This window comes from Xenopus tropicalis, chromosome 4, assembly GCF_000004195.4.
Source record: "Xenopus tropicalis strain Nigerian chromosome 4, UCB_Xtro_10.0, whole genome shotgun sequence".
Taxonomy (NCBI): domain Eukaryota; kingdom Metazoa; phylum Chordata; class Amphibia; order Anura; family Pipidae; genus Xenopus; species Xenopus tropicalis.
Genome location: NC_030680.2, coordinates 139,408,402 through 139,422,740, shown reverse-complemented (window position 1 = coordinate 139,422,740; position 14,339 = coordinate 139,408,402). Strand labels below are relative to the sequence as shown.

The 14,339-nt window shown below is 43.1% G+C and overlaps 1 protein-coding gene across 1 annotated transcript; it reads right to left on the bottom strand.

The window, feature by feature from the left end:
* Positions 1 to 6,719: 6,719 nt before the first annotated feature.
* On the bottom strand, positions 6,720 to 12,815 carry tma7 (translation machinery associated 7 homolog). The gene is given in 4 exon segments (NM_001016374.2): positions 6,720 to 7,070; positions 8,374 to 8,461; positions 9,615 to 9,670; positions 12,794 to 12,815. Coding segments are annotated over 4 exon segments (195 nt in total). The 5' UTR covers positions 12,810 to 12,815; the 3' UTR covers positions 6,720 to 7,035.
* Positions 12,816 to 14,339: the final 1,524 nt, after the last annotated feature.

Genomic DNA, 14,339 nt, shown 5'->3' with positions numbered 1-14,339 from the left:
TGCTGTTGATGGGTAGTTGTTTTAATGGGGGAATGCAGTTAAGCTGGCCATAGACCAAAGAATTGGCCTCCCATCTACTTGGGCCGATCTAATCATTTGTCCCTGAAACTTTGGATCAGGTCTTACTGTAGGTCTGTGCAGAGTTGCCAATAAGCTCCTCGCCTAATCGTATTTTCTAGATAATTGTCTGTTTTGCAGCCAGATATTGGTCAAACAGGTTGTTAGAAGGGCCCCATACAGAGGCTCATAAGCTGCTGATTCAATGCCCATGTTGACAGATTTTTTTGACCTTTATAAGGCCATGTTTACATCCACCCATGATATCAATAGTTTATAGTCGACCAGTGTTTACTACATGCAAAATCAAATGACCTAAAGCTGACATAATTATTGCTGCACAGTGACATGATTGTATTTCGGTTGCCCCCCCCCTCTCTTTGTTTCACGCACAGGGCAGTCTCACAGAATAGAGGGCTAGCTCCTTCTCCCCTTACTCTGCCCTGGATTAAGACTCTAGTGTGTGGCAGTAGGCTGGAGGTAATAAACAGCCCCTCTAGGTACAGACCCCTGGGTACTTATGTAGAAATATGGCCTCCACTATTGGTTCTCAGCCCTTGTCCATTTTCCTTCATTCACTTGGGAGGGCTGAGTAGAGAACTGAATAAAAGAAAGAGACAAGGTAGTAACCGGTTTGGTCCGAGTATCTACTGGTGGGTTCCAGTTTGGAAACATTTTTAATAGCTCCTATTTCCACTATAAAGCCATATAACCTCTGTACCACTGTGTCCCATTGATAGTATATTAGGTTCTCTTGGGGGCCCTAGGAGGCCCAGTCTGTCACTGGATGGTAACTTCTGTTGGGTATTAATGGGAGACTGTTTCCGTGACTGACCGTGACTGTCTAATGCATGCATTGGGGGCAAGTATTTGTGGAGCGCAGCACATTGCCCTCACAACCATCGCCCTCTTATAACACACAATATTACAGAACATTACTAACCTAAAGGGTTAAAATCTTATCTCAGCTCTTAAACGTCTCTTAGGTCTGAGCTTATTATTCTTATGACAAAGAGCTGGAGCTTTGCCATTTCTATAGAGAGCTGGATCCGCTGGGATTTGTTTGCTGGGACAGCTGATAGGGTAGAAATACAGACATTGAGCCAAACTGTCACTTTTCTAAGCCAAACTGCTGGGTTGTCGGCAAGTCTCACCGACCTACATCACGCACCATGTTATTCCTTCTTACCCAGAATATTTATGGAACTCGTCATTGGCTGCCATTTTCCCCTGACAGTCGTTAGTCTGTGCCTTTCCCACAGGAAACTGAGGGTATCATTTTGAAGGGTAAAATCCTTCCAAAAACAGCTACATTCTAAAAACCCACCATGGCAGAGAGCTCAAGAACGAGATGAAGCCCGTCATTACTTATTGCTATAGCGCCAGTTAAAGGGGTAGTTCACTATAATTTAGCTTTTAATATGATGTAGACATTGATATTCTGGGACAATTTGCTTTTTGTCCAGGCGCTCTCCATGTTAAAAGCATCTAGTTGCTCAGGACTTACATACCCTAGCTACCAGGCAGGGGAGGAGAGCCTAAAAGACTGTTGTTACAAATTGTAAGAGCAATTATATTTACAACAGTTTACTTTAAAGGACAATGAAAGGTTAATATAAATTAAAAGTAAATCTAAAGGCATTCTTTTTAAGTACTTACTGCATATCTAAATTCCCAGATCCCTGCTTGCTTCTCTGAGATATGGTGCTGGCAGCCTACAGCAGTGTGAAGCCTACAGTGACATCACTGAAATCTCTCTCCCCTTCCTGTAGGTGCCAGCGGCAGCCTTCCTATTCTCTGAGCATGTGTGTAACTTAATCCTGTCTGCTGTTCTGAGCTACACATGCCCACCAGCCAATCAGAAGCAGATCTGGCAGAGGGGGGGGGGAGGGAATGAAACACATGTACAGTATGAAGCAAGGAGGGAAAGGAAGGGAGAATACCTTTTTAGAGATGGCTGCCTGTTCTAGAAAATGTGAAGTAAGTGTGACTGAGTAAATATTTGATTAGGTGAGCCAAAAGTGGGGCGTTTTTACTAAATAGGATGACTATTGGGCAGTATGCTTCTTACATTCTAACTTACATAGCTTCCAGCTGGAGCGACCGCTACGGAGAATCTTTGGGAGCCCTAATTCTCCCCGTGTCATTCTAGCCTTGGTATCACTTTAATTCTCTGCTCTTTAATATTTAGAATAGTGAAACAATGAGGCAAACAAACTCCTCCATATGATTAAGCTCTTTATAGATTTAATGCTCTGGGATCTCATCGCCATCAGCCTGCAATTCACGGAGAGTTATTTCCATGCTACAATGGGCAGAACACAGCTGGGGGGGAGACAGTGAGCCCCCCACAACCCTTAGGGGGTAAGAGGAAAACTATACCCCCAGAATGAATATGTAACAGATAGTTTATATTATGTTAAGTGGCCTATTAAAGAATCTCCCAAACTGGAATATATATATCCGTAAATATTGCTCTTTTACATCCTTTCCCTTGAGCCGCCATTTAGTGATGGGCTGTGTGCTCCCTCAGAGATCAGCTGACAGGAAGTGATGCAGCTCTAACTGTAACAGGAAGTAGTGTGGGAGCAAAAGGAAGAACTCTGTCCATTCATTGGCTGATGGGGCCTAGCATGTATGTGTGCCTTGGCTTGTTTGTGTGCACCGTGAATCCTATGATCCCAGGGGGAGGCCCTTAGTTCTTAAAATGGCAGTTTTCTATTTAGGATTACCCAATGGCACATACTACTAAAAAAGTATATTTGTATGAAAATGGTTTATTTAGATGAAGCAGGGTTTTACATATGAGCTGTTTATGCAATATATTTTTATATAGATCTTAATTATAGTTTTCCTTTAAGACCCAATGGCATGGCCGACCACACCAATTCCGCTTACAATCTAAGGCCCCAATCACAGTCTCACACACACTTTTATCAGGAGCCAATTAACTTGCCTGTATGTTTTTAGGATGTGGGAACCACACTATCAGCTTACAGGGGCTTTATTTGGTAGGAAATCTTGTTTTTATTCAACCAAAACTTGCCCCCAAGTCAGGAATTCAAAAATAACTCCCTGGTTTGGGGGCACTGAGAGCAACATCCAAGGGGTTGGGGAGCAGCATGTTGCCCCCGAGCCACTGGTTGGGGATCACTGTTCTATAACATAATAAAAGTTAACTTAAAGCTGAACCACCCCTTTAAAGTCACATGGGTGGCATTACATTTTTTTTTTTCCTTCCCAACATAAAGTTCTTTAGAATTGTATCTGACCGTTATAATGTTGCAGATAGAACTAAGCAGCTGTGCAATGTCTGGCTTGAGGGGTGTCTAACCCCAATATCCATCATAGGAAGGTTGTTGGCTGTAAAAGGGTTAATTCACCTGTTTCAAGTCATTGGGGCAGATTTGAAGTTACAGGTGTCCCAGTCAAATGACAGGTGATGAGTGACAAGATATAATTGGAGGGTTCTCTGGGCACTCACCTGTCATTTGTTGATGACCCCCACAAAAAAAATATATATATATTATTGCAGCTAGAGGGAAAGTAAATAGTTTTGTTGAGTTAAAATAGGCTTCGGGCTTAAAGAAACAGTAACACAAAAAATGTGTCCGATTCTGCTGTGGCCACAATGAGTGTATAATATCCACTGAACAGAACTGTATAATTGATATTCTAAATATTTGTTTTTGGGGTTCCACGAATGCTATGAGCTGTACACCAAGGGCAGAGCAGCCTTAGGTCTTCTCTTTGGGGGAGAAAAATCAGGGGGAAATGGGAGAAAAAGGGGAATAAAAGAGAAATAAGATAAGGGTGAAAAAGGAACAGGTGGGATGCAGGGAAGGGAGATAAGAGTAAGGGGAGAGGGGGAAATGGGAGGAAATCAGAAATGCATTAACAGAACAAATAGAATGAGGGCTAAGTGGCCATAAACCAACTGGCTCTTTGGTATCGGAATGACTGGCCCACTGGCTAAACAGGTGGCTACTGTGCAAGTGGCCTCTCCAAGGTGGTACTGTGACATATAAAAACCTGTCAAATACATTTCTCTATATCAGTGCTGTCCAACTGGTGGCCTGCAGCCCCCCTCTGGGTTTGATGGCTTACCTGTGGTATCTCTACTGAGATTAACTGGCCCCCTGCATGGTCCACACCTCAGATTCAGGCTGTAAACCCCTGTACTGTTTAAACATGTAATCCCTTTACTGCTCACACCTTTTAATCCCTGCATTGTTCACCCACACCTCATTGTTTCACTGTATGTAATGCCTGTCCTATGCTGCATGTGTGTATGGCGCACACACAGGCAGCATAGGACAGGGAGAGTATGGCACACACAGGCAGCATAGGGCAGGGAGAGTATGGCACACACAGGCAGGGTAGGGCAGGCCGAGTATGGCACCCACAGGCAGGGTAGGGCAGGCCGAGTATGGCACCCACGGGCAGGGTAGGGCAGGCAGAGTATGGCACACACGGGCAGGGTAGGGCAGGCAGAGTATGGCACACACGGGCAGCGTAGGGCAGGCAGAATATGGCACACACAGGCAGGGTAGGGCAGGGAGAGTATGGCACACACAGGCAGCATAGGGCAGGCAGAATATGGCACACACAGGCAGGGTAGGGCAGGCAGAGTATGGCACACACAGGCAGGGTAGGGCAGGCAGAGTATGGCAGGCAGAGTGTGGCACACACAGGCAGGGTAGGGCAGGCCGAGTATGGCCCCCACAGGCAGGGTAGGGCAGGCCGAGTATGGCACACACAGGCAGGGTAGGGCAGGCAGAGTATGGCACACACGGGCAGCGTAGGGCAGGCAGAGTATGGCACCCACAGGCAGTGTAGGGCACAAACAGGCAGCATAGGGCAGGCAGAGTATGGTACACACAACCAGTACTCTGCCTGCCCTATCCTGCCTACGTTTGCCATACCCTGCCTACCCTATGCTGCCTGAGTGTGCCATACTCTGCCTGCCCTACCCTGCCTGTGTGTGCCATACTCTGCCTGCCAAGGGCTGAGCTCCTCTACTTCATAAAACACACCAGCCCGGGGTACCATTTGCCAAGCACCACACGGCACCCCTGCGCCAATCCTGAGGGTGCACTTACACTACAGAAATCTCTATACCCACTCAGGCACAACAGGGGAAACTAGGGAAACCATGACACGAGTGGCACAGCACTCAATGTCAGCCCAGGGGAGCAGGCAAGTGACTAACATTACTAGAACATTATTTTTCACAGCAAATTATTCTGCATTCCTCACAAAACAGCTGCTGTTAAAGGACATGTAAACCCTACATTTTCCTGCCATGTATATCAGTTGGGCACATCTCCCCCCCCCCAAATGGCATGAAGTTATACTGCATAGATCCCCTCCGTTCCCAGCACCATCACAGTTGTTCCTAGAACAAATAGCAGCTTTCGCCCGGCGGCCATTTTCCCTGACACATAAACATGTTTCTCCAGCAGAGCTCACAGCTAGAGCAGAGTTTCTACGGAAACCAGCAACGCTAACTCTTCATTGGCTGCTGGAACGGAGAGTTGAGAAGAGCTGAGCATGCTCAGTAGCCAACAGCCAAAGTAAATTCCTAAGGGAGGGGGCAAGTGAGTTACAGGAGAAGGAATCCCAAGTGATTAAGGGGATGCTGCAGCCTTACTAATAACCTCTGAACAACATGGTATTTAAAGATTTCAAAGAGGCTGTTCACTGATTTAATTCTTTAGTGGTGGGGCTTACATGTCCTTTAAACTGCTGTGAATTCTAAACATACGTGCCACAAACCTCCATTGCTAATTGTGCTGGGTCTGTCATAAGCCAGCGACTTGCAAGTGAACTGTTTTACTCTCCCCTCGCCAAGAACCTGCCACAGGCTGAAATGTCTTGTCTCCTTACAAAACAATGGTGTTGCTGAACTGCTATATTACCATGTCAATTGTTTTCATTGCTGGACTCTGCTGCCACTCTCATAAACCAACAATCTGCAGTGGTTAAACTAGTTCACTCTCTGCATGGAATGGCTAATGGGATTAACCTGCTGCGACTGCTTCATATAGGGTAGTTTTAATTAATGAACCTCTTACCCTTATGGACTGGGATCAATTCTCCCCTAATCCAACTCGATGCCATTGTTGGAAGGTTTATTCTTCTCTCACAAACATATTTTCTGCTTACCCACGTGCTGCTGTACATTATTATTATTATTATTATTTTATATCTGTTAAAGGGGGTTGCTCACTTTGAATTAATCTTTAGTATGACTGATATACTGAGACAATTTGCCATTGGTTTTTATTTTTTATTGTGTGTGGTTTTTCAATTATTTTACTTTTTGTTCAGCAGCTCTCCAGTTTGGAACTTAGCAGCAGGTTGCTAGGGTCTTGTTAACCTTAGCAACCAGGCAGTGGTTTGCGCGAGACACAAATATGAATACAAGAGGAACCAAAGATAAGGAATAATAACAATAAAATTGTAAGCCTACAAAGCAAAAGTTCTGGCTTCCAGGCTCATTTCAAAACTGGAAAGATGTAGAAGGAAAGTAAATCTAAAACTATAAAAATAATGACCAATTGCAAAACTGCTAGGAATAGGGCATTTTATAACATATTAAAAGTGAAGCAGCCCTTTAATCTCACAGCTGTAACTCTTTAAACGATGCTCAGGGAGGCTTTATTGGCAATAAGTGTTTATTTCGACAACTCATATCTAATATTCTGCTCTTCCAAACACAGAACTATCTACTGAACCTGAAAGACGACATCCGGGAGCGAGTCATTTTGTTAGACAAGGTCATTGGAATATTCCACTGCTGACTTCAAATCATGGGTATCACAGGTTTTAAAAAAAGAACTGACGTGTGTTTATTACACTGTACACGGAAACATACAATAAGTTGGGGGCCGGCAGTCGCTCCATGGCCAGGGTCAGGGCCCGGCGCTTGAGAAATCAGTTAGAAGAGGAATTCCATTGTCGGGTGAAAGCAGATTATTTTTTCCCAGACTTCTTTATGCCGCCTCCAGCTGTAACACATAGTAACACAGCAGCAGTGTGAAAAACAGATAAATATTCCCAGAGGGCTGTGCGCTTGTCAGAACACAAGGCTGGATTTCAGTGAGTTTTATAGAAAAGATGGTGTTAACACAAGCGATTTGCACCTTTATCCATTGAAATCTGCCCCTAGCTCATAGGTTCAACTATTTAGAATGAAAATTCCTGCAGATGAGAGCCCTGGGATAAATAAGCTGGGGACCTTGTACAGGTACAGGATCCATTATTAGGAAACCCGCTATCCAGAATGCAGAACACAAGTTCTTTGTATGTGGTGCCCAAGGGGTAACATTTTGCACCCCTTATCACTCCAGCACTGCCCACACAAGGGATAAATAAGCCCTAAATACACACAAATAAAGAACAAGAGCTTCTGCAATGTAATTTTCTTTAGTTATTCCAAAGGTTATTAGCAGCTTTATACTTCTAATCCTAGGATTTTGAGTCAGCAACTCTGCTTGAGCTACTAAGCCTTGTTGTTGTGTTGGTGGCCTAAGGCTAACTGAATATGCAGGAGGCTCCCTGCTTCCCATCAGCTGTAGAATGAATGAAATGAGAGCTACTGTTAAAACCTTGGAAACTAAATTCAATCCAGAGTACCGAGTGCTGGGCACTTTTGCTATAGGGTGAAGACACACAGAGCTGCTAGAAGCAGCTACTTGTCATGGCTACCAAAATAGAGACAATTAGCAGTAAATCAGCAATATGTGTTTTAGCAGAGGCAATTCTCAGTATTGTGTAGAGCAGGGTACACTTTCTGGCATCTAGTAGCTGTGACAAGTAGCTCCATGTGTCTTTGCCTTATACTTTTAGTTGCCATAATTTCTACCTGGAGTTGGCTACAGTCAGTGCTTTGTTTGTACTTATCATAAAGAAGGCAAAGTATATTTTCTTTTCAGGACAAAGCAGGAGGAAGAAATACAATGAGGAAATAGTGACAAAGTGAGGTAGACAAATCATACAGCAAAGCATGGGACTAGCAATCCATATGGTCCCAGTACAGAGCATGCTGGGGACCTGGGGTTTTCCAAATAAGGGGTTTTTCCATAATTTAGATCTCTATACCTTAAGGCTACTAAAAAAAAATCATAGTTGGCATTAAGTACAAGAGAGAGAAAGGAAAACTTTTTTTATTTGATTAAAATGGGGGCCTTCCCATAATTCACAGCTCTCTGGATAACAGGTTTCCGGATAATGGAGACCATACATGTTATAATAATTATTAGGAAACCTTTACAGAACAGTTTTACATTTTAGCATCATTTTCCAACTTACTCAGGGGGCCTTTCTGGGCAGCTTTCCCTTTCATTTCGTCTAGTTTCTTCTGATCTTCTTTCTGTTTCTGCTTGAATGCAATCTCATCCTACAAGATGGGACGGTGAGAAAGTTACAGAACGTGCCCTGGAATGTCACAGACTCCTATTCACAAATGATTTCACTCTTGAACTATGGATTCACCTTTTAACAATTTAATTTTAGTATATTATAGAATGGCCAATTCTAAGCAACTTTTCCATTGGTCTTCATTATTTGTAATAGTTTTTTTTTCTTTAATTATATGCTGCCTTTTTCCATCTCTTTACAGTTTTTACAGCCAAAAATCTATTGCTCTGAGAGTCTATGGTTTTATTCTCTCATCCAAACCACCAAGGTAACTTTGACCATAGCAACCAAATAGCAGCTGAAACTCCAAACAGGAGAGATGCTGAACTGAAAATGAAATAACTAAAAAAAAAAAAAAAAAACTACAAATAAAAAATGAAGACCAATTGCAAAATGTCTCAGAATATTGCTCTATATCATACTAAAAGTTAAACATGGGGCATTGGATTGCTATGTGGTATGGAGGTTGGGTGCCCTGTAAGCGATAATACAACTCATGTGTCAAACACATGGAAAAGCTGCTGTATAATTACTGTGTCAACACTGTGCTCAACCATCCTGTTCGGTATTAAACATATAGTCACACAGAGAATTGCAAGTGGTATAATATTCTGTTGCCTAAAAAAAAAAAAAAGGACAATATATACATAACATCCTAGCCCCATTAAAGGCAGTAAGTTTGCCCTGCAGCAGTAACCCATAGCAACCAATAAAATATTTGCTTTTAAACAGGTGACCAGTATATTCTACCTGCTGATTGGTTGCTATGGGTTACTGCTAATGGGCAAACTTAGTGCATTTTATGACATAACCCCTAAGGGTCCATACAGAAATAGATTTGGTCATTTCTGATTGGCCAGGATCAGTCCAACTGCCTGATCATCTTTGTACTTCAGAAACTATTCAGTGTGACAGACATGAAACAGGTGGAAATCACTGCACGTAACTTTAAAGCCACTGGAAATGCTTATTTGTAAATACTGCTTTTCTGTAGCAATTGTATTTACAAAGAACCTTGAAACCACAGAGAATGTGTAGCTTGGTTTGAATTGCATTTAGCAAAAACCAGTGTTTGGGGAGATGTGTCCTTTAAAAGGACTTTAGCGACACTGCTCAGTACAGTCGTACATTACCTCGTCCATGTCTTTGTTAGCCTTCTTGGGCTGTTTCAAAGGTTTCTTTTTGCCTCCTGCATATCAAAAACAAAGAATTAATTAAAAACTGACTTGTGTGTACAGCAGGTTCCGGCTGCATCTCAGATAGCAGTGAATCTGTGTTGCTGGGTACAAGGAGGGTGGGTTGGCTTTATCATGTTCCAGGTAACTGCAAAATAAAAGTTTATACTTTAGGCCAGGGCTGTCCAACTGGGGGCCCCTGGGGTGGATGTGGCCCTCCAAGGTACTTTTATGGCCCTCTCCCTGTGGGCTTCACAGACTGCTGTGTATGACTACACAATAATTTAGAATTATTTCTTTGGGTCCCTGGTCCCCTATAAACTTGTGTACAAGCAGCAGAGTAAAATCTGAATCTACTGCCCCTGCACTTGGCTACGTCTGGCTAGGGATGTCTAGGAAAGGTGCCACATTCATTTTATTCCGCAGGAAGGTGCCTTTTTCTTCCTTAAAGGATCACCATCCCTGGGTAAAAAAAGCATTATCCAGAATACTCGGGGTTTTCCGGATAAGTCTACTAAAAAAAAAAAAACATTAAACCCAAAGTGAGGGATTTGGCTCCCATAAGTATTAATTATATCTTAGTTGGGATCAAGTACAGGTACTGTTTTATTATTACAGAGAAAAGGGAATCATTTAACCATTAAATAAACCCAATAGGGCTGTTCTGCCCCCAATAAGGGGTAATTATATCTTAGTTGGGATCAAGTACAGGTACTGTTTTATTATTACAGAGAAAAGGGAATCATTTAACCATTAAATAAACCCAATAGGGCTGTTCTGCCCCCAATAAGGGGTAATTATATCTTAGTTGGGATCAAGTACAGGTACTGTTTTATTATTACAGAGAAAAGGGAATCATTTAACCATTAAATAAACCCAATAGGGCTGTTCTGCCCCCAATAAGGGGTAATTATATCTTAGTTGGGATCAAGTACAGGTACTGTTTTATTATTACAGAGAAAAAGGAATCATTTAACCATGAAATAAACCCAATAGGGCTGTTCTGCCCCCAATAAGGGGTAATTATATCTTAGTTGGGATCAAGTACAGGTACTGTTTTATTGTTACAGAGAAAAAGGGAACCATTTTTAAAAATGTGAATTATTTGATTATAATGGAGTCTAAGGGAGATGTCCTTTCCGTAATTCAGAACTTTCTGGATAATGGGTTTCCAGATAAGGGGTCCGATACCTGTAACTGGATTCACTGAGGGAGACCAACATATCGGCAGCCCCAGTGAAATTGGCCTTCCTTGTCCTTTGTGGATTCTGTAAATATAAAGTGGACCATACACTGCCAAGGCAAGGTTGCCAAACAAGTGGGTCTGGGCCCAATTTGGCCACCACACACAGCGCCAGAACAAGTTGATCTGATCTTTGGCCCCATACCGAGGGGCCTAATGGCCTGACAAATAAAAACCACATGAACACATTAATGTGGCCCTCTTCAAACAGTAAACTCAAACCTGCCTGACTGATATCTGGCAGACCTTCAGTATCAGGCCAATTGGTGTGGCTCTTACATGGGCCAATAAGCTGCTGGCTTGGTCCAGAAAACTCATGGGTACATTTTATTGTCCCTCCTCTCCAAGGCGGTATCAGTTTTATAATTCCACCAATTACATTAATCCATACAATAAATGACAAATGATTTACAGCTGAAGGAAAGGCATAATCACTGAGGGATGCCAACGTTATGCACCTCCCAATGAATAGAACCTTCATCTGAGATGCCATGTCAGTGCTCCTGTTCCCTGGAAACTGCACCAGCCCAGGCTATTACTATAGGAGCTCCATGCGCCATCTTCTTCTACATCTTGAAACCAGTTATCCAGAAAGTTCTGAATTATGTAAAGGACATCTCCCATAGACTCCATTATAAGAAAATTATTCTAATTTTTAAAAACAATTTCCTTTTTCTCTGTAATAATAAAACAGTACCTGTACTTGATCCCAACTAAGATATAATTACCCCTTATTGGGGGCAGAACAGCCCTATTGGGTTTATTTCATGGTTAAATGATTCCATTTTCTCTGTAATAATAAAACAGTACCTGTACTTGATCCCAACTAAGATATAATTACCCCTTATTGGGGGCAGAACAGTCCTATTGGGTTTATTTAATGGTTAAATGATTCCCTTTTCTCTGTAATAATAAAACAGTACCTGTACTTGATCCCAACTAAGATATAATTACCCCTTATTGGGGGCAGAACAGCCCTATTGGGTTTATTTCATGGTTAAATGATTCCCTTTTCTCTGTAATAATAAAACAGTACCTGTACTTGATCCCAACTAAGATATAATTACCCCTTATTGGGGCAGAACAGCCCTATTGGGTTTATTTCATGGTTAAATGATTCCCTTTTCTCTGTAATAATAAAACAGTACCTGTACTTGATCCCAACTAAGATATAATTACCCCTTATTGGGGGCAGAACAGCCCTATTGGGTTTATTTCATGGTTAAATGATTCCCTTTTCTCTGTAATAATAAAACAGTACCTGTACTTGATCCCAACTAAGATATAATTACCCCTTATTGGGGGCAGAACAGCCCTATTGGGTTTATTTAATGGTTAAATGATTCCCTTTTCTCTGTAATAATAAAACAGTATCTGTACTTGATCCCAACTAAGATATAATTACCCCTTATTGGGGGCAGAACAGCCCTATTGGGTTTATTTAATGGTTAAATGATTCCCTTTTCTCTGTAATAATAAAACAGTACCTGTACTTGATCCCAACTAAGATATAATTACCCCTTATTGGGGGCAGAACAGCCCTATTGGGTTTATTTAATGGTTAAATGATTCCCTTTTCTCTGTAATAATAAAACAGTATGGGGGGGGGGGGCAGGCAATCCCAGCAGCTACAGGGCGCAGTACTAATCTCTATCCCCATAGAAAAGACAAGGGGAGCAGGTTAGGAGTAACAGCGAGACCCAGGGCACTAATGCACAATAACGCTGCTACTAATAATACCCAGAGGGGTCAGTACTGTTACTATTGCAATGGTAGCTAATAGCAAGCTGTACATATACCCGCCCCGCACATATAGTCAGTACCCTCCGGAGCTGTACCGACTTGCCCAGGCAGGATGGCACCGGATCCCAGGGAGCCCTCCCACCCCACACACCTTCTCTTCCAGACATCTCTCTCTGTAATCTGCCGCGCAATCCCAGTCAAGGCCCGACGCCGGAAATAGCTGCCCAGCAAGTGCCGGAACTGAAGCTCGTTTCCGCCTGCTCAGGTCCAACTTCCGCTCATACACTCGGAATGGAGTAACGGGGGTAGCGGTGGGCTGTAGGGACAGTGTGTGCGACTCGACTAGTACATTGGTTCTGAGCGAATCTTTGGGAAACTTTCTGCTGCAGGTGATTCTTTGTTACTGTCAGTTCATTATTACCTTACTCTTAGGGATTCTTTTTCCTAACAAGGTGATGCGGTCGGTGGGCTCCGCTTGTGGGGGAAATAACTCCGCCCTGTGGCGAATAACTCCGCCCTGTGGGGGGAAATAACTCCGCCCTGTGGCGAATAACACCGCTTGTGGGGGAATAACTCCGCCCTGTGGCGAATAACACCGCTTGTGGGGGAATAACTTCGCCCTGTGGCTGTGCGTTTGCGCTGCACAAAAAGCGGTGATAGTGTTAGTATGTGCGCTCTATTGGGGTCTGTGTAAACCTACTCACTCACTGTTGTTTATAAAGAGACGTGCCACACTGACAATTGATGTGAGAGTTCGTAGGAGTTGATTTCTATGGTGGGAAGCACAGGTTGAGGCAGATTGGTCAGTGCATATTTTCTACCCCCAGGTACCCATAGTAGTATTTATGTACCTACACCCCACCTGCCCATTACTGATGGCAAAGGGTGAGCTTATAAATGTGAAGGGGAAATGTACCACAGAGTCGCGGATATGCCGTAAAGTGATACTGACACGAAAAAACAACTTTTTAAAATATGAAAACATAAAAAGTTCCCTATAAGTCATGTTGATCATTATTTGCTGAGGTCGCCAACAAAGCTGATCTTTTCCCGATATCCCCACCTACGGGTGGGCGACATCGTGTGAATTCAGGGTAATTCGGTCGTTTGGCCCTGGGGCCAAAGGATCGAATTAGAACAAAGGTAATAGGCGCATTCGGTTTGGGAACCACATCAATGAGCTGATGAGGTCCCCGATCCAACTGAATTTTCCGATTTCAGGCCAGATATCGGTCGGGCAGGCCCGTCGGTAGTGCCCATACACGGGCCAATAAGCTGCTTAATCGGTCTAAGGGACAGATATCGGTAACTAGAATCGGCCCGTGTATGGGGGCCTTAACTCTGGCCCCCATGCCAAGAAAGTGTTGTGCTGGCTGAACATACCCAACTTGGGGGTTTTGTGCCCACAACATTAGTATAAATATATACAGTAGGAGAGAATGGATTCTTCCCTTTCACAAAGTGCTGGTAAGGCCCCATCTAGAATATGCCGTTCATTTTAGTCTCCAGTGCTCAAAGGGGATATTGTAGAGTTAGAGAGGGTCCAGAGAAGGGCAACTAAGCTGGTAAAATGGAAAGTCTTATTTATGAGATGGCCAAGTTGGGTCTGTTTACACTGGAGAAGAGGCGCTTAAGAGGTGACATGATAACTATGTATAAATATATAAAGGGCTCATATAATAACCTCTCTAATGTTT